At 38.2% G+C, this 18,724-nt stretch overlaps 1 protein-coding gene across 1 annotated transcript in view; it reads right to left on the minus strand.

The window, feature by feature from the left end:
* The window catches only part of PGS1 (phosphatidylglycerophosphate synthase 1), a 121,534-nt gene that overhangs the window by 23,368 nt on the left and 79,442 nt on the right, over positions 1-18,724 (minus strand). The window contains exons 6-12 of the mRNA XM_044675176.1: positions 18,535-18,660; positions 15,022-15,162; positions 12,389-12,466; positions 8,503-8,602; positions 8,004-8,193; positions 5,871-6,049; positions 2,001-2,522 (exon numbers count right to left, since the gene is read on the minus strand). Of these exons, the coding sequence (XP_044531111.1) occupies positions 2,001-2,522; positions 5,871-6,049; positions 8,004-8,193; positions 8,503-8,602; positions 12,389-12,466; positions 15,022-15,162; positions 18,535-18,660 (1,336 nt within the window). The remainder of the gene's footprint in view (positions 1-2,000; positions 2,523-5,870; positions 6,050-8,003; positions 8,194-8,502; positions 8,603-12,388; positions 12,467-15,021; positions 15,163-18,534; positions 18,661-18,724) is intronic.

Here is an 18,724-nt window from a genome sequence, read left to right on the forward strand (position 1 = left end):
ACTTTACATACATTATCTCATTTGATCCTCTCAGAAATTAAAGCCAGAGAGGCTAAGTACCTTGCCTTTGGCTAAGCAACTAGTAAGTCTGTAGGTAAAGCTCAAACCAAAAGTCTCTAAATTCAGTGCTCTTTTGACAATGCTGATTCTCACTTGAATGAGAGAGAAAGCAACCAGTGAAAATCAAGGAAAAAGATTGATGGCAAGAAGTAACAAAGAAGAAAAATGTTTTAAAAGCAGCCATACAATGTAGGCCAAAAAAGATATCATTTGGATTACATGTAACTGAAAAGCTTTTGCACAAACAAAATTAATACATCTAAAATAAAAAGAGAAGTGGCTGACTGGGGGAAAAAAAAACCTATCAAATCTCTGATATAAAGTATCTTTAAGAGATATGTAAATAAAAAACAAAAATATCCAAGGTCAAAAGCCATTCCCAAAAAAGAAGTGACCAAAGAATATAAACAAACAGTACTCAAAATAACAATTACTTGCTAATAATAATAACCATATGAAATACTCTAAATCAGTGATGGGCAATCTTTTTGAGGGGGCCAAAGGAAAGGAAATGTTCATCTGTCAGTCTGTTTCTAAGGCAACTCTTTCAAAGTTTCATTGTATTGTATCCTACTCATTGTATTCGTCAGATTAGGCTGGATAGAACATTTCAGGGGGATGCATCTGGCCCTCAGGCTGTAGTTTGCTCATCACTGCTCTAAATCATTAATAATATAAAAAAAATACAAATCAAACTCTGAGGTTTAACTTCACACACACAGCAAATTAGAAATGTTAACAAAAGATAGAAATAGTTAACATTGAAGGCTATAGAGAGAAACAAACTCTAATGCATGCATTCATTGTTGGTGGAATTCTGAACTGATCCAACCATTCCAGTAGTCACTAATCCATACTCTTTGACCCAAAGATTCCACTACTAGGAATATACTCCAAAGAGATCAATAAAAAAGACAGCCTTCAATGCATATACATCAAAATGTTTATAATATAATACTTTTTGTGGTAGCAAAGTAGTAATCAAGTAATTGCCCACCAATTATGGAATGGTTTAACAAACTATGGCACATGAATGTAATGGAATATCACTGTGTTGTAAGAAACAATAAGCAAGATGAAAAACATGTTAAGACTTACACAAACTGATGCACAGTGAAGTAAGCAGCATCAGGAAAACAATGTAACAATGGATACAACAATGTAAGATTAAGAACCACAAAATAACTGAATGTTGCAAAATTATCTAGAACAAGCTTAGCCCCAATAAAAAGATGAGAAGACTAGACTACTGGCTCCTTTTCTACAATTTAGGGTGCACAGGTGTGCACCTATAACTTCAGTTGTCAATATGCTGATTAGTTTTACTAAATTTTCTTTCTCTTTTCTTCTTTTTAATTCTTTGTTTAAAGAGTTCACTCTCTGGGAGCAGAAAAGAAAGATTTACCTGCAGGAAATCTAGGCAATGTAAAAAATAGATGAAAATATTTTTTTCCCCCAAAAACAGATCTAAGAATTATAATACTCTGGAGTCATTCAGAAGAGGCATAAATGACTATTAATACTTTGAGAGCTTCTGAGGGCATCATGTAACTGAGCTTCAAAATCATGGGTAACCAAAAAGAAGTCACATATTATATTCCATATATTCTGTTTATGGTGGCTGGTTTTAAAAGAGGTAAGCTTCAATTATGAGAAACTTCATTTATAAAAACAGCTCCTTTCCCCACAATGCCAGATAAAAGTGCCACTATAACAAAAAAGGGGCTTTCAAATATAAAATGGGATAAATGCAAAAAGTGCTTTAAGAGTAAAAGTTATTTAAAAAGAGATAATTATTGTGTTGTGGTACTAACAAGTCAAGCAGGAGCTGCACTATGGAAAAAGAAAATCTTCATCCACCCTCTTGCTAATACCTAATTTTTCCTATCAAATTTCCCTATGTGATCAGGACTTTGACTCATGCTGGATCACCCTCTTACCTTTAGCATGAAAGGTCCAACCACTCCGCCAGTATTCCTGTAGCTGTACCCGCTCCTGTTGCCCCAGGCTACAGACCTCACTGTAGAACTGTCTTTCTATATGGACGTAGGCAGCAGGGATAGCACCTGCCACCCCCTTGGCCCCAAAGAAGCCATTCACTTCAGGTGAAGCCAACAGAATATGATACTCAGCCCGAGTGCCCAAGACCAGGTCCATGTAGGCCTGGGTCAGGTTAAAATAACCAGTAGTAAGGTAGATTTTAGCACCCCTCTCTGCCTCTGTCAGCAGTGTCTCTGTAACAATCTCATCAATTTGAATCTTAAAAGGCTTCATTTGGATCAGTGGATAAATCCAGGTATCAGGAGCTGGCCTCCGGTCACCAGCTGCTGCTGCATCTTCTTGGGTCAAAAGAGAGTCACCATGGAAGGTCTGGGCATGGAGTAGCTGTTGCCGGGTCAGAGCTGAATTGATTACATCCATGACCCTCTTGTTGGCTGCCTCACAATATGCGGTCTGGTCTCCTAGAAAGGAACATGAGATCAAGGAAGAAAGAAACAGATGGGACCTGAAGCTATGGTTCATTAGTGTCAAGACACAGGTAAATTAATAATAATAAACATAAAGCCTTATGCATATAAAGTGATGTTAGCTTGTGCAAATTTTCTTAACTGGTTTCTATTGAAACCAAGAGTATTTATCTGAGTGACTAGTTTGGGGGGAAATGGATTAAACAGATTAAAAATTAGGTTAAAAGATGGAAAAAACTGACCTATCTATACAGGAATATAAACTATGACTTTGGTCTACCTCATTATTCTTCACCTATGATAGTCTACTTACCTCAGAGTTTTATGTGGCTCAAATAAGGAGATTACATTAAAGGGTTTTGTAAACCTTAAGTACTATATATCAGCTAAAGTTTTTTTGTTCCTTTTTTGTTGGACCTACGATTTTATTTGTTTAGGGAACTGGCCCTACAAAGCCAGACTAGCAACTGATCTGTAACTTAAGAGTCGGAATTGATTGGTCCACTGAAGGACTAACTTGCCATTTTTCATACAGGCAGTATTGGTCAGAAAAGAGACTTAAATGTTGGTCTTCCTATCCGCTTTGCCATGCTGTCATTATGATGATGATAAACATGAAGCTGATGAAGATGATGGCAAATACTACCATGTACTAAATGGCCACACACCTTCCTGGGGCAAAGTGACCAATACCTACCCTGAAGATTCTCCCTCAAATTCCTCCTTTTGGCTCACTTCTTCTACAAAGCCTCTCTCCTAAGGCATCTTGGGTCTCCTGAGCACAACCTGAATATTACCCACTATTAAACAATAGACATTACTGATATCTCTCTTTATCTAAAATGCTCTCCCTTTCTTCTCTACATGTTTACAGGCCTGTCCTGTAAAAGTTAGATTATAAGCAAAGAGACATGTTAACTTTCTCATATTTGCATACATTGCCATATCCTGTTGAAACTAGGACAAGACAATTCTAAAGGAAAAAGTCCACATATGCCAGGCAGGTATACCTTATGCAACTTTACAAATAATTATAACATATAATCCTCGTTCTCAAAGATTCTTTCCATCTTGCAGAAAAGGGTAATAAGGTAGTTACATATTCTCGGGGGTTGGTTGCATCAATGATGAGAAGCAAAAAATGCAACAACCCAACTATCTTTCCAGATGATGAAATAGAGTCAACTCGGGATTCACCTGGATGAAGTATAAGTGAAAAAAAGACCAAGGACTTAGATCACTACCACCACTGATTTTTCCCCTCCATTTAACATACTATTTATTAAATGCCAGGCACTGGCAATAAAAACACTAAAGCAAAATATTTTCCTCACAACAATCTCTGGAAATCCAAAGCCAAGTCTTCACATTCTAGAACAAGAGTTCTTAACCTGGCTCAACAACCCCTCCACCCTCCCAACCCCCACCAAAATGGGGGTCCTTAAGAGAGATTTCATGTGGTCTGTGAACTTGTATGAGAAAAAAGTGACATTTTTACTATCATGATCATCTAACTGAAATTTACCATTTCTCCCTTTTATTCTAAAACATTTTTCTGAGAAGGGTTCCATAAGTTTCACCAGACTTTTGTGTCAGAGGTCCATTCCATGGCACAAAAAGTTAAAGAACTGCTGCTCTAGAACTTACCCCACAGAAATATTTCCACTCCTCACAGTGATTCTGACCTTTGGCTCCTAATGAAGCATTGAATCTATAGGAAAGGAAGGGAAGAGCTGCCTGACTATTGCTGGCCTGATGCCCAGGACTATTTGGAGTGGTGGGGAAGTCTCTGGAGTGAGCTTTAAAAGGTGAGTTGAAGATGGTCTTGAAGAGAAAGACTAAGACATCATATGTTGGCTATAAAAGAAATAGGAGCCTCTTAGTTCCCTTTGCCCTTCCCCAACACCCCCCTTCATCCCCAATACCCTCACTAGTACTTGTGATTCCAACCACAAATCTTCTTACAGACAATCAGCAGAAGCCACTGGAATTGAAAGAATGCAAATGCCCAAGGGAACTGTTAACCACCACCAAGATTTCCCTACATGCAAACAGTGGAGTCAAGGGTTCTTCCATTTCACTTTCCAGGCAGAAAAGCCTCCTATGTAGTTAGGAGCTGAAGAAGTCCCGGTGTGCCAGTGGTTTGGGAGGGAAATGCTCCTGAGCAATTCAGTCAATGCATCACAAAGATAGTCATTTACCAGAGCTGTTTCCTGTAAGTGCTGGGCAGGCTCTTGGCTCACTGCCCTAAGCACATAGCAAAGAACCCATACTGTTCCCACCCTTCCTGGTGCCAGATCTTTACCACAGATTCTCCTCTGACTGGGCTTTAGTGACTGAAGTTTCCTTCATTCAAGACCTGAACCTCTTTCCTGCAGAAAGCTGAATGAAAAGGCAAGACAGAATCACTACACATTCCTAGGCCTATAGTAGAGCTATCTCAATTCTCAAAGTCCGGCATCAGAGAAGTGTATGCACTTCATAGTATGCTATGAAGGTCAGCTGGTCTAAAACAAGTAAGTCAAAGAATTAGCTCCTAGCTCATCAATCCTAATAGTTTCACTTGTCTAATTTCATTATTTCCTGGTAATATTCAAAAGGGTCAGGGGAAAAAAAATACTGCTGTAATTTAATCTTTCAGAAAGATAGGGTGCTAAAATCTATTTCCATCACTACCAAACCAGCTTAGCTTCTGCAGTGATCCAAACCAAGTACATCCTACCAAGCAGAAGAAGCTGAAATAATAGCATCAGACCAGCAATAACACCAAAATCAGGATTTCTAAACACCCAGAAGTGCATCCTTTCTTCATTTTAGTCCTTTTTGCTATTTGCTTTATCACGCTGGTAAACTGACAAGGGCAGAGACCAATTGGGATTATGAAGCTCCAAATTCTAAATAAAAGCTTAGTTATCTTAAGACCAAGTAGGTTTTCTTCTATAATGGCTTTGTGTATACTAATAATATGAATTAATATGCTATAAAGCTTTCTGGCTTTGCATTCCTAACTATCTCACCCCTTGGAAATATCAAATACCAAGGACCAGTGTAAATCAAATGACAAGTTATTCACTGCCAACTTCCAATGCAAAAAAAACAAAATCAATCAACTCAAAGCTACTAACCCAGGGATTTATTTTTATTAAGCCTAAGTTTATAGTAGAAAATTTTGATTGCAGTGTCTCTCTGTATCCCCAAAAGAAGAATGGCCTTTCTCAACTCAACATGCTAAGAATCAGATATGTTGGAAACATACTACAAACAGGTAGGTAATTCACTCTCTTGTTTCTCATCCCTGCCCAACCAAAACTCCAGCAAAGTAAAACAGCACAATCCCCCTACCTTTGTAAGGATGTACCATCCCTTCCACCATCTGTACGGTGTCATCACTCTGAAGCTGTAGGGACACATCTCCTACTGCATTCACAAGCTCTGTGAAGAAGTCAGCAATCTCTGGGCAGTCCTGCAGAAACACATAGCGATCCTGGCGGTTGGTGAAATAGGAGTCACTCAGGTTTGCCCTAGAGGGAAGAAACAAGAAGGTAAAGGATCCCATTTCTGTCAAGGGCATCGCTATTCTTCTAGTCATCCAGGCTTACAATCTCAGAATCAAACTTGACTCTACACTCTCCTTCATATTTACTCACTGTCAAGTCTTGTGGATATAGAAGCAACCATTCTCACATTTGTTCCCTTTTCTCCACACATAGAGCTAGTTCAGGACCTCATCATCTCTTGCCCAAACAACTATCAAAATACCTCCTTAACTGATCTCCCTGGCTTGACTCTGCCCATTTCAATTCATCTTAGCAGAGCTGCTATTGTGATTTTCTTAAAGCCTGACCATTTCACTCCTCTGGCTCAATGAATCTGAATTACTCCCCTTTGCCCCTAAGATCAAATACAAACTCCTTTGGCATTTAAAACCTTTAACAACCTGGTTCTTCCCTAGCTTTCCAGGATAAAGTATATTAATCCCTAATACATACTTTATAGTCTAAGCGCTGGCCTTTGCTATTCTTCACATATGATACATCTATCTCTGCATACGTGAAGGTGCTCCTCTCCTCACTTTCACTTATTAGAATCTTTACTTTCCTTCAAAGCTCAGCTCATGGGCCACTTATTTTTCTGATTCCCTCCTCCTTCCTGCTAGTGTTTATCACCAAAAGTTACTTTATATTTATTTCATATGTACTTTTGTTTGTACAGATTGTCTCTCTCTATAATGTAAGCTTCTTGAGGGAAAGACTATTTCATCTTTGTTATGATATTCCCAACCGATATTTACTTAGTGCCTACTTTAAACCAAGCATCGGGTTAAGTACTAGTGATAAAAAGAAAAGTAAAAGACCGTCTCTGTTCTCAAGTAGCTCAGTCTAGTGTGGGAGACATAATCCAAACAACTATGAACAAACAAGCTAGATGTAGAAATTAAGGGGTAATCAAGAAATGTTTCCTGTAGCAGGTAGGATTTTAGCTGTGACTTTGAATGAAGCGAAGAGGTAGACATGAGGAGTGAAAAAAGTCCAGGTTATGAGAGGCAGCCAGTCGACATGCCTATAATGGGGAGATGGTGTGTCTTGTTTAAGGAATAATAAGGAAGCCAGTGGCACTGAACTGAAAAGTGGATAGGGGAAGGGGCTATAAAAGACTGGGGCAGAAGGGAGGAGGTTATGAAGGGCTTTGAAAGCAAAGGAAAAAAAATCTATTTGGTCCTGGAGGTGATAGGGAGCCACTGGAGTTTATGGAGTTCGGGGAGGGGGATGGGGGGAGGGAGGTGGGGTTGTGTGTGACCTGGTTAGACTTGCCTTTTACACAGCTGAATAGCAGATGGACTAGAGAGAAGAGATTTGTGGCCAGGTAACTAGCAAACTGTATGCAACAGTTCAGGCATGTGTTGATGAGGGCCTATACCAGGGTTGTGGCAGTGTCAGAAAAGAGAAAAAGACAATTTGTGAGATATTACAAAGTAAGATTGTCAAGCCTTGGCAACAGATTTTATTTGGGGAAAAGAAGCCTAGCATTTAATGATTTTTCACTATTTCACACAGAAAGTCACAGAGTATCCCTCCTAATGATCCAGCTTAGCCCTCAGACCAAATGGAAAAAGTTGGCCAACTCAACTCTAGATACTTTAATCACTAAAATATCTGAGTGGGTACTAAATGCAAAATACCATGCTGGGTAATGAGAGAGATGTAAATAAGACAACCTTTACCTTGCTAAATTACACTTTGATAAAGAAGGAATAGATCAATGGTTGGGAGTAGTTAGATAAGGAGAGTAGAGCTTAGATTGAACTTTAATGGGTAAATAGATCAAGAGGAGTACTGGTCTCCTTTGAGGTATTCCCAGGGGATGAAATGTTCTGAGCAGTTCTAGGATTTTTTTTTTTTAGGATCCTAGAATCTCCCAAAGTAATCTTGAAAAAACCCAGGGTTCTGATGAAATGGTGGATAGAGGCTAACTCACCCACTCAAGATCACATTGTTGTCAAAAAGATAAACTTTGATGTGCTGAAGACCAATGGTCTCATTGAAGCGTTCAGGAATAAGGAGGCGGAGTAGCCCACGAAGGTTTGGAGTGTGGAAGAGGGAGACCCGAACTTGCTCAGGAAACCTCTGTAGTAATGGGAGCAGCATTGTGCGGGAGTTCTTTCTACCTAGAAATGAAAACAAAGTAGTAAAGAAGAGTAACATGAAGGGGGTCACATAGGCTCCAGATAAACCTGCCAGTAATCTTAACACCACCTGTACTGCATCCCTCAGCTGCTCAAGCCAACCAGTACTAATTCTAGCCAGGGAAGCCATACCCATCCACATTTTACAACATCCACCAAGAATAGAAAAGATGAGATTGGCTAGGTACTTTTGGGTATGTGATAACTGCACCTCTTTCCAAAGATAGCAAGAAGAGGACATTGGAATTTTTAAAGGAAAAGTTCAGAGGATAAAAGGAGAGCAATACCTACCTCTTGATCCCCGAGTAAAATCTAAGAGAATGGAAACTTTGAGGTCTGAAGAAAAATTTGCTTGGAGTGACCTTTCTAGACTACTTTCTATGCAATCCACCTGTTGATAGATGGAGAAAACCCAAAGAAAATATAAGTAAAAGATCTAAAAAATATGAGACATTTGTAAGCCTTGCTGCTTTTGATAATGCAATGCTCTCTAAAAGCAAAGCCATTGAAATCACATCCACACTACTAGAAAAAACATACTGTGGCCAATCAAAAATGTCACATGAAAGCACCTAATGTCAAAATTCCTTAATCTATGGCACTCAGAAAAGAGAATATCAGAAATCATGTTTCCCAGGCAGTTTAGATATAGTTGCTCTCAAAATTACTTTTTTTTTTTAAACCCTTAACTTCTGTGTATTAACTTATAGGTGGAAGAGTGGTAAGGGTAGGCAATGGGGGTCAAGTGACTTGCCCAGGGTCACACAGCTGGGAAGTGTCTGAGGCCTGATCCGAACCTAGGACCTCCCATCTCTAGGCCTGGCTCTCAATCCACTGAGCTACCCAGCTGCCCCCTCTCAAAATTACTTTTAGGCCAAGATAAATTCAGAATGGGTGAATGACCTGAATATAAAGAGGGAAACTATAAATAAGTTAAGTGAACACAAAATAGTATACCTGTCAGATCTCTGGGAAAGGAAAGATTTTAAAACCAAGCAAGAGTTAGAGAAAATTACAAAATGTAAATTAAATGGTTTTGATTATATTAAGCTAAAAAGCTTTTGTACAAACAAAAACAATGTAGTCAAAATCAGAAGGGAAACAACAAATTGGGAAAAAATCTTTATAACAAAAAACTCTGACAGGGGTCTAATTACTCAAATATATAAGTAGTTAAATCAATTGTATAAAAAATCAAGCCATTCCCCAATTGAAAAATGGGCAAGAAACATGAATAGGCAATTCTCAGGTAAAGAAATCAAAAGTATCAATAAGCACATGAGAAAGTGTTCTAAATCTCTAATAATTAGAGAAATGCAAATCAAAACAACTCTGAGGTATTACCTCACACCTAGCAGATTGGCTAAAATGAAAGAAGGGGAGAGTAATGAATGCTGGAGGGGTTGTGGCAAAATTGGGACATTAATGCATTGCTGATGGAGTTGTGAAATGATCCAACCATTCTGGCTGGCAATTTGGAACTATGCTCAAAGGGCTATAAAAGAATGCCTGCCCTTTAAAGGATCCAGCCTTACCATTGCTGGGTTTGTACCCCAAAGAGAACATAGATAAACAGACCTGTATGAAAATATTTATAGCTGCGTTTTTTGTAGTGGCAAAGAACTGGAAAAGGAGGGCATGCCCTTCAATTGGGGAATGGCTGAACAAACTGTGGTATATGCTGGTGATGGAATACTATTGTGCTAAAAGGAATAATAAACTGGAGGAGTTCCAGGTGAACTGGAAAGACCTCCAGGAACTGATGTAGAGCGAAAGGAGCAGAGCCAGAAGAACACTGTACACAGAGACTGATATACTGTGGTAAAATCGAATGTAATGGACTTCTGTACCAGCAGCAATGCAATGACACAAGACAGCTATGAGGGATTTATGGTAAAGAATGCTACCCACATTCAGAGGAAGATCTGCAGGAGAGGAAACATAGAAGATAAACAATTGCTTGAACGCATGGGCTGAGGAGGACATGATTGGGGATGTAGACTCGAAAAGACCACACCAATGAACTAACAACAATATGGAAATAGGCCCTGAACAAGGACACGTTACAACCAGTGGAAATGTGCGTCGGCCATGGGTGGGGGGAGAGCAGGGGGTGAAGGGGAAAGTAGGGGCATGAAGCATGTAAACAGGTTAAAAATGAATAATAATAAATGTTTAAAAAAAATTACTTTTACGTTTTAAACTCTCAGTCAAGATGGCAAAGTAGAAGCAAAAATATCTCAATCTATCTGAAAATCCCCTTCAACTGACCTTAAGATAAAGCTTCAAAACAAATGCTAGAGTGGTAGAACCAAAAAATGGACAGCCTGAGGCAATTTTTTCTAGCAGAAGATGATATAGAAGGTGCAATCTGCAACAAGTCTGCACCAACAATGCAGAATAATAGTGAGCCTCCACATCCTCAAGGTTGTGAACCCAGGTCCAGACAAGCAGTGAGATCCCAAGACCCTAACCAAGTCAAGCACAGAGCACCCTTACATCCAACCCTAGAAGTTCCAAGCCCCAGTGAAACCCCACAGTGTATTTGACCAGTGAAAACCTGTGGTGAGACCCTGAGCCCCTAACAAAGCCTTGCAAACCAACAGCAGATGCTAAGTGAGGCTGAATTAGCAATGGGAAGTGGCTTCCAGAGCTCTCAGCCCCACAGGTCATTATACAACTTTGGAAGAACTGAAACTTGCAGAAACCCAAAATCTGAGGGTAGCAGCAAGAAAACACTAAGGTTTAAAAGTATATCCTCTCTAACCTGGGAAACAAAACCCATCTTTAAGATAAAAACAAAAGTCAAGGCTGGGAAAATAAGCAAACATGGGGGGGGGGGGGGGAGACTAGAAATAATAGAAAATTATTTTAGAGACAAGATAGAGGCACAAACTCAGAAGGGGCAAAGTAGGTATATGAAAAACTTCAAAAGAAAAATGGGAATTGGTCACAGGCTCTGAAAGAGTTCAAAATAGACTTCAAAAATCAAATAAGAAAGTCAAAAGAAAAAATGAAGAAATGAAGTGAAAGCGATGCAAAAGAAGAAAACCACACTTCAAAAAGCAGAACTGACCAAAATAGTAAAGGAGGCACAAAATTCCACTAAAGTCTTTAAAATGCAAAATTGGCTAAATGGAAAAAACTCTCATGTATAAACATCACAACCAGATAGAAATCTATAGAGAAGTAAAATAAATATTGCCATGCCTATAACAGCACTCCACAGATATTTATTAAATGAATTAACCCAAGATAATACTTGCCCAACTCCTTAAATTGGAAAGGATATTGCCCACATGTGAAATGTGTTTCCAAACGTGAAAGAGTTTCCAAATTTTCAACCTCCTGCAGTGCTTCTCAAAAAAAGGGACTCCAAACACAAGAGTGAAACAGGAAAAGAAGCACTTAGGCCAATTTACCTTTTCATATTCAAACTCCTCCCCCATTTTTCCAGCCCTGGTCTATGAGGACCTAAACAAAAGTAAATTTTTTAAAAATTTACTATAGGAAAAAATGCTAATACCCTGTGCCACAAAGCAATCCCAAAGGGGCAAATCTAAAGGATGATCTCATTTGCTTTGGTTCAAAATAAAAGCTATCGACTCAATCTGCATACAGGTATGTATTTATGTTCTATGCAACTAATCATCTCCAAATTTTCCCATTAAAAGTCACCATAGATGGTAAGCATGGCATTACTGAAAAGATGTTATGGCCATTTAAATAAAAAAGTCATAAATAAATCATACTATTTCTAATTCACATCAAGAAATCAAGCCAGTCAGATCTTATTTATGCTTCTGTTAACACTTATCTAGCATATGGGAGCCATCCTAGAAAGCTACTATTCCTGTAAATAATATGGGAGGAAGAATTAAAGGACAGGAGGTATAAGATTACTTTACTTTATCCATTACTGCATCATCTCTAGTTGCACCTCTATCTTGCCTCCATGTTTGTATCATAAGATATCATAAGATACAAAGTAGATGGGAGTTTAGGTTATAGCAACCTTGTCCTCTGACTAGGACATAAACATTACACTCTTTTGACATGGGGGATATAATAGGGCCATGAGTAAGAACTCTTAACATAAGGGAAAACAGAACCAAAGGGTTTAAGGAAATGAGTACAATTAATACAGCTGACAGGTCTGCTTTGCCAAAGCACTTACCAGTTCCTGCTCCAAAGGGCCTGTCCCAAGGTACAGAGAGGCCATCACTACTCGCCTCCTGGCTGTCTTTATCTGCCCCTTTAAAAACAAAATGCAAACATTCCTGATACTTGTTTTTATAGTTTTCTCTCATTTCTGGCCTAAGCAATCCCAAATTACAATATACAAACCAGAACTCCCTTGATTATCATCGCCCATTAATATGTTTAGGTTCGTAAATATAGGTATCTCTTCCACACTGATGAGATTAGGGACACGGTGCCCACCAAATCTGGAAAGTCTGGGTAAAATGTTTTAATCCTCCCTTTGTAACAGAGAGGTCGTCTGAATTTTTTTCTTCTTTTTTTTCTTTATGGGGTACTTAGAGTAAATTTTGGGTTAAATATTTATATGTAGGTCAATGTTAAGTAAAAATACTGTATGGAAAAGAAATGTTTAAAAAATGAATTTTTTATGAAAAAATGAATGAAAAAAAATTTTATGAAAAAATTTTAAATGAGAACAATTTGAGAATACAGAACATGCTGCATGTGTAACAAAAGACAATTTTTTAAAATTTGAAATTCTCTATTGGTTTTTATCATTATTAATGCCTCTGCAATCTAATTTTAACTTTTTATTTATTTTAACTCTAAAAAAGAAATGTATTGAAAAATAAAATATATTGATATTATATAACGCTATACATATTTTTTATGCATTTCTAAACTTCTTCTGTGTCATCTGCTGGCCATTGAATATTGGCTGCAGCTTCCACAAAACTCAAAAAATTCCCATATAATTTCTTATGCTGATCTGAGATATATCCAAACCATGATGGGAAAAGTTGTGATAGGGTAGGAAGGGATACCTATTGTCCATAAAGGTTAATTTTAAGTGGGCTACAACATGAGAGGATATGCTTTGTTTTCTACACCTCGGAATCCTCTATTGACCCCATACCACTGAATAAGTGGAAAGAAGCATTCTTTGAGATGCTACTTTCCTAGGGCAAAGCTTCCATTCACTTCTTTGGTTAATAATTTCAATATAAGTTAAGATGGTATTGGAGTCTGGCTTCCAAAGCACAAAAGGTTTCATATTAAGCCCCTAACTCTTCTTAATATAGTGTAATCACTATATTTCCTATGCTCTGTGGCACTGCAAAACCAGAAAGAACAATTGTTCAAAGTGAGCAGCTAACCTTTAGCATAAACACCAACATGAATTACTGACAAGGATGACTAACCACTGTTCCTTTCCTTTATTGACATGTAAGTGAATTGAACTGTAGTGAACAGAAATAAAGTATACAAAAAGAATTTCCTTTAAGACCAAATAAATTATAGTAGTTAACAAAATTGGTTTTATTTAGAGGTGGAACTAGTGCTTACTTACCTACTTAATGGTATTTGAAGGGTCCTTGAAGACCCACCCTCACTAAATATGGTTATATTCAGTCTACCGGGATATCCAGTCATTCGTATGAGCTAAAATGCCTCCAGAAAGTCTAAAAATTCCACATTTCTTCAACTATATGACATGGCATCAAGTCCAATCACTATTGTAAATTTTCTTCTTTGTATATATGTTCATTTTAATTGTTCCTCTTAACTGAATTCAGTAATAATTGCTTATATTCATATAATGCTAATAATTTTACAAAGTAATTCCCTCTCAACAACCTGTGACATGAATAGTAAAAACAGTATTATCATTTCATAAATAAGCAAACTAAGACTCACAGATTTTAAAGAATTTATCCAAGGATACAGTAATAGAGCTGTGATATGAAATCAAAGTATTCTAACCCAAAATAGCATAGTCCAGTGGAGGTCTAACCAGAGATAATATGATGCTGGAGAGTAGTAACATCATTACCCATTGTGGCCGACTATTTAATTACCAGAGACTGGGGCCCTCAGACGGGGGAACTCAGATAGTTTTTATTCAGAGAAAAAGCAAGATAGGAGGACTAAAAGAGAACATTTAAGGGTCATCAAAAATTAATTTTGCATAGGTCTAACCCTTATTTCAAGTAATAATCAACATTATATTCACTGACTGTGCAAGAAATACATCTACATACATAGTAGAGAGAATAAATGTCAAAGATAAAAAACTATGTTAAAGGACTAATATATAGTTCTACGATGAATGAAATGTAAGATTTTCTCAAAAACTAATATGTATTTTGGACAATCCAGATTTGTACATAGGAAACACACACTCTGCTCTTTTCCTATCAAATATAATTTTACCTCTTCATCACTAATTTTCTACTTTTATTATATGTTCTTTTCTACAGAGCATTTCTGGAGGCTATCTGCCAAAGGTCCAATTATTAATGTAATTTTTTTATATTGTAAAAGAATAAGTTTCTCTTTATTCAGAAAAAAAATTTTTCAATGATAAATATGTTCCTTGATCTTCCTCGCATAACTCAAAATCAAGAACAAAAAAAGAGAAATAAAAGAGAAATTAATCCAAAGTAGAATATATATTTTTAGAGCTCCTGACAGTGAAACCCAATAGAGAAAACTCAGAAAAAATAAAAAATCACAAGCTTATAGCACAGAATAGAGTGATGTCTATAGACTATACAGTCTTATTTTCCCGTTTGATGAAATGTCCTTTCTCCAGACAAAACTTACCTTCATGAGCTCAAAAAATTCTGCTGGAGAAGATAACACTTTAACGTGAGAGCTAGAAACACCAAACTCTGGAACCAAGTTTCTGATCCACTGAAACCTATGTACCCCCTCTGGACACAGACAGCAGGGTGGGGAGGTGACCTGAGGAACAGGTGGGGACAGCAAGGGAGCCAAAAGAAGCCATGGTGACCTGGATAAAGAAATTAACAGTTTCGTTACATTTTATTATATATTTCCTCAAAAATTTTCTCCAAAATCCACTATTTGACAAAAGCTGCTAGGAAAATTGGAAAATGGTATGGCAAAAATTGGGTTTATATCAATATCTCACACCCTATTCCAAAACAAGTTCAAAATGGGTATATGCTTTAAACATAAAGCAAATTAGGTGAACATGGACTAGTATACCTATAGGGAAGGGAAGAATTTAAGACCAAACAAGAGATAGAGAACAATAGAAGATATAAAATAAATAATTTTGATCATATTAAATTAAAAAGGTTTTGTAAAAAGAAAAATTTCCTCAAAGATGAATGGGAGAGGCAACACAACAGTGTTTCGATACATTTCAGGAAGAGCTTTTCTTAGCCATCACTGAAGCCATTGGGAAACTGGGTAAACAAGAGACTAAAAGGGAGATGTGGCTAAGAAAGGGAGGGATGATAGAAGGGAGCACTAAAATCAACTAAACACTAAATGGTCTGTGGCTTTTGTCAATGGGTGTTCAAATTTTATCTAAATTAAAAACCAAAAAGTTCTATCATACAAACAGCAATGTACCCCATCCATGTACATGTACCCGCTTAGAAGGTATCAGGGACAAATTCAGAACCCACAAAAGACACTAAATGTTTTTAACACCACTCCCTAAAGTGAACTCCATCTCTCAGAAAACCTACTCAATTTACAAGCTAAAAGATGCCTAGAGCAAGAGATTTGAGAAGATGCTAAAGATATCACAAACAAAACAAAAACCAGAGCAGCTTAAGACCTACAGATTGGTATGCAAAGGTTCAATGGGCAAGAACCAAACTATTTCTTTAAAATTTAAATTTTAAGTAAATCTAAACAAGTCACAGAAGCCCCATTGCCTAGCCTCACCACTCAGGCTCTTCTACCTTAGAACTAAATACACAGTATTGATTCTAAGACTGAAGGAAAGAGTTTAAAAAAAAAAAGTTAAATTTCAGTAAAATTCAGTAGCATTTAGGGTTGTGGGGAAGAAAATGACATGGAATCTAGAGATCCCAAACTTGTGGCCTAGTGAGATCTGATGAACCCCAAATTTTAGGAATAGCTTGTTAGGTAGGAGACCTCCAAAGCTTGTTGGTCCCTGTTCCCTTGAGAATCCACCCTGAAGGGAATCTCAGGATAGCAGTGGCAGACTGAATAATGGACCCTAGGGTAGTCTTCCCAAGGTATCAGAGACCCTTTCCCAGGAAGACACACCTGGGCAGGGACCATCCTTTAGTATCCATTGTAAGTAGCCCCTCCCCTAACACCCAATCCTCTGGCTAGGATTCCTTCCCCTGGCTGGATTGTATCCTGTCAGTATGATGTCAATCATCTTTCCCAGCCCCTGATCTTCCCAAATGGTATATAAGTTCCCCAATTTCTTTTGTTCCTAGGAGTGCTCATCTAGCGCGGTGGCACTCCCGGAGGGTCAGAGACCAGAGCAAGCATCCTCTGCATGAGGCACATGGTGCGCTGCTCCATGTGGAGTGGAGGCCTAATTACCCTGTTCCCCCTTTTCCTTAATTAAAGAGTGGCTTTTATTGTTGGATTTAAAAATCAGTTTGACAGACTGCTAAACTATTTCTAGCCTGGACAAGTTACCCCCAGCCCCCAAAGTTTCCCAGCACAGTTTTCCTTATCTCCCCCTACGATAATCCTAAAACTGAAGCTATCTTATCTGATAAATATTAACCTTCTTGAGGAATGTTTGTCTATGTTTGCCTGTTTAACAATATTTGCCTACTTAATGTATGTTTGCCAAATGCTTCTAGACCCCTGACCCTGAAACCCCCCCCCTCCCCAGATGCTTCCTGACCACCTGTCCCTGACACTACCTTGATAATTATGTATGTACCAACCCCCTTCCCCAAACATTTCTATATAAACTCTTGGCTAAGAATTCCAAGGGGTCCTTCAGGCATGCCTCTCTGCCTGGAGACCCTAGCTATTATTGCTAGTAAAAAATGAGCCTCTTCTTGCATATTGCATTGTCAGTGTGATTCTTCCTCCACCAAGATCAAACCTGGGTTAGGTATTAAAACTTGGGTACAACATTATGACTATTTAATAGTTCTGTGTATTTTCTAATTTAACAAACGGATTACAGGAATTGACTCTTCCACATTAGAAATATAATTTCAGGTTCAATTGTACTGTGTTGGGTGTTGTTACGATTAAAAGTGATAAAGACATATAATATAAGAGAAATTAATATTTTAATAGCCATGGCTTTGTTGGTAAAATATATATAATCGCACTTGATTATCTTTTAAATTTATCGCCAGTGCTGGAAACCCATTGGAATCACGGGAAATGTAGTCTCACAGTCCCCACGTGATCATAGGAAATTTGTAACATACTTTTAAATGGCATCTCCCCAATTCCAAACATACAGTGTCACCTCTTGGTTTCTGAAGGACTTTGATTCTGACCACACAATTCTTATAACCCTAATAAACTGTATCCAGAAGAAATGAGAATATGAGTGGCAGTAAGTAGTTTTGCTAATGATCCCTGGTCTAAGATATGTAAGGTTTTGGAATAGGATATGTAAGGTTTGGAGTCCCAAACAGGTAGGAATGGTCCTATTTCATGACTGCAACAGATCATCCTTTAACAAGAAAATCTTCATTAGCACTGACCTTCTATAACAGTGATGGGCAGCAACCTTTTGAGCTCAGTGTGTCAAAATTTGCCCCAAAACTGAGCATAACACAGGTGGTGTGTCACTTCGAGAAAAAAAACCATAATTTTGCAATATTTATAGTTTAAAAAACAAAAACGTATGATTGTAATATAACTGTATTTAATAAACCAAAAACTAATTATTTAACTTACCTGCTTAGTGACAGTTGTTTTGGCCTATAGACCTCTGGCACAGAGTGTCTACAGCAAATGTTTCCTCCTGGGCATGCAGCCCCATACTTCTCTGTATGCAGCCACATGTCATTGAAAATGTGTCAGTGCTGACATGCATATCATAGGTTTGCCATCAGGGTTCTATAATCACAGGAACACTGGGGAAAGGATGCTGAAACTTTCCAAGGCCTAGATGACTACAGATTCCAGGAAAATGATTTCATATACTTATTTTACAATAAAGTGCTAAGGTTCCTAAAGTTTGTAAACACCTTTGCACATAAGCCAGATGCCCTACAAATAATTTTCCCAGAAAGTCCACCAGGCTGTCCTGACCAATTCATCATCAAGAAGGCTTGAGTCAGTCTTGATGGAGGAGAAAGAAAGGGAAGAGAAGGGGGGGGGGGGGGAAGACGGGACACGGGACGACTCTGCAAGAATATTACAGCCACCATCAACACTGCCACCGTGTTTCCTGGTAAAAAGCCGCCACCATCGGTGCTGGCGATACTGCCTCCTCTTGGCCCCTGGGGTTAATTCCCCTGCCTGCAAGATGGACAATATGTACAGGGAGGGGAGTAGGGACCCCCCCACCCCCCCACCCCCCCCA

This window comes from Gracilinanus agilis, chromosome 4 (genome assembly GCF_016433145.1).
Source record: "Gracilinanus agilis isolate LMUSP501 chromosome 4, AgileGrace, whole genome shotgun sequence".
Classification (NCBI taxonomy): domain Eukaryota; kingdom Metazoa; phylum Chordata; class Mammalia; order Didelphimorphia; family Didelphidae; genus Gracilinanus; species Gracilinanus agilis.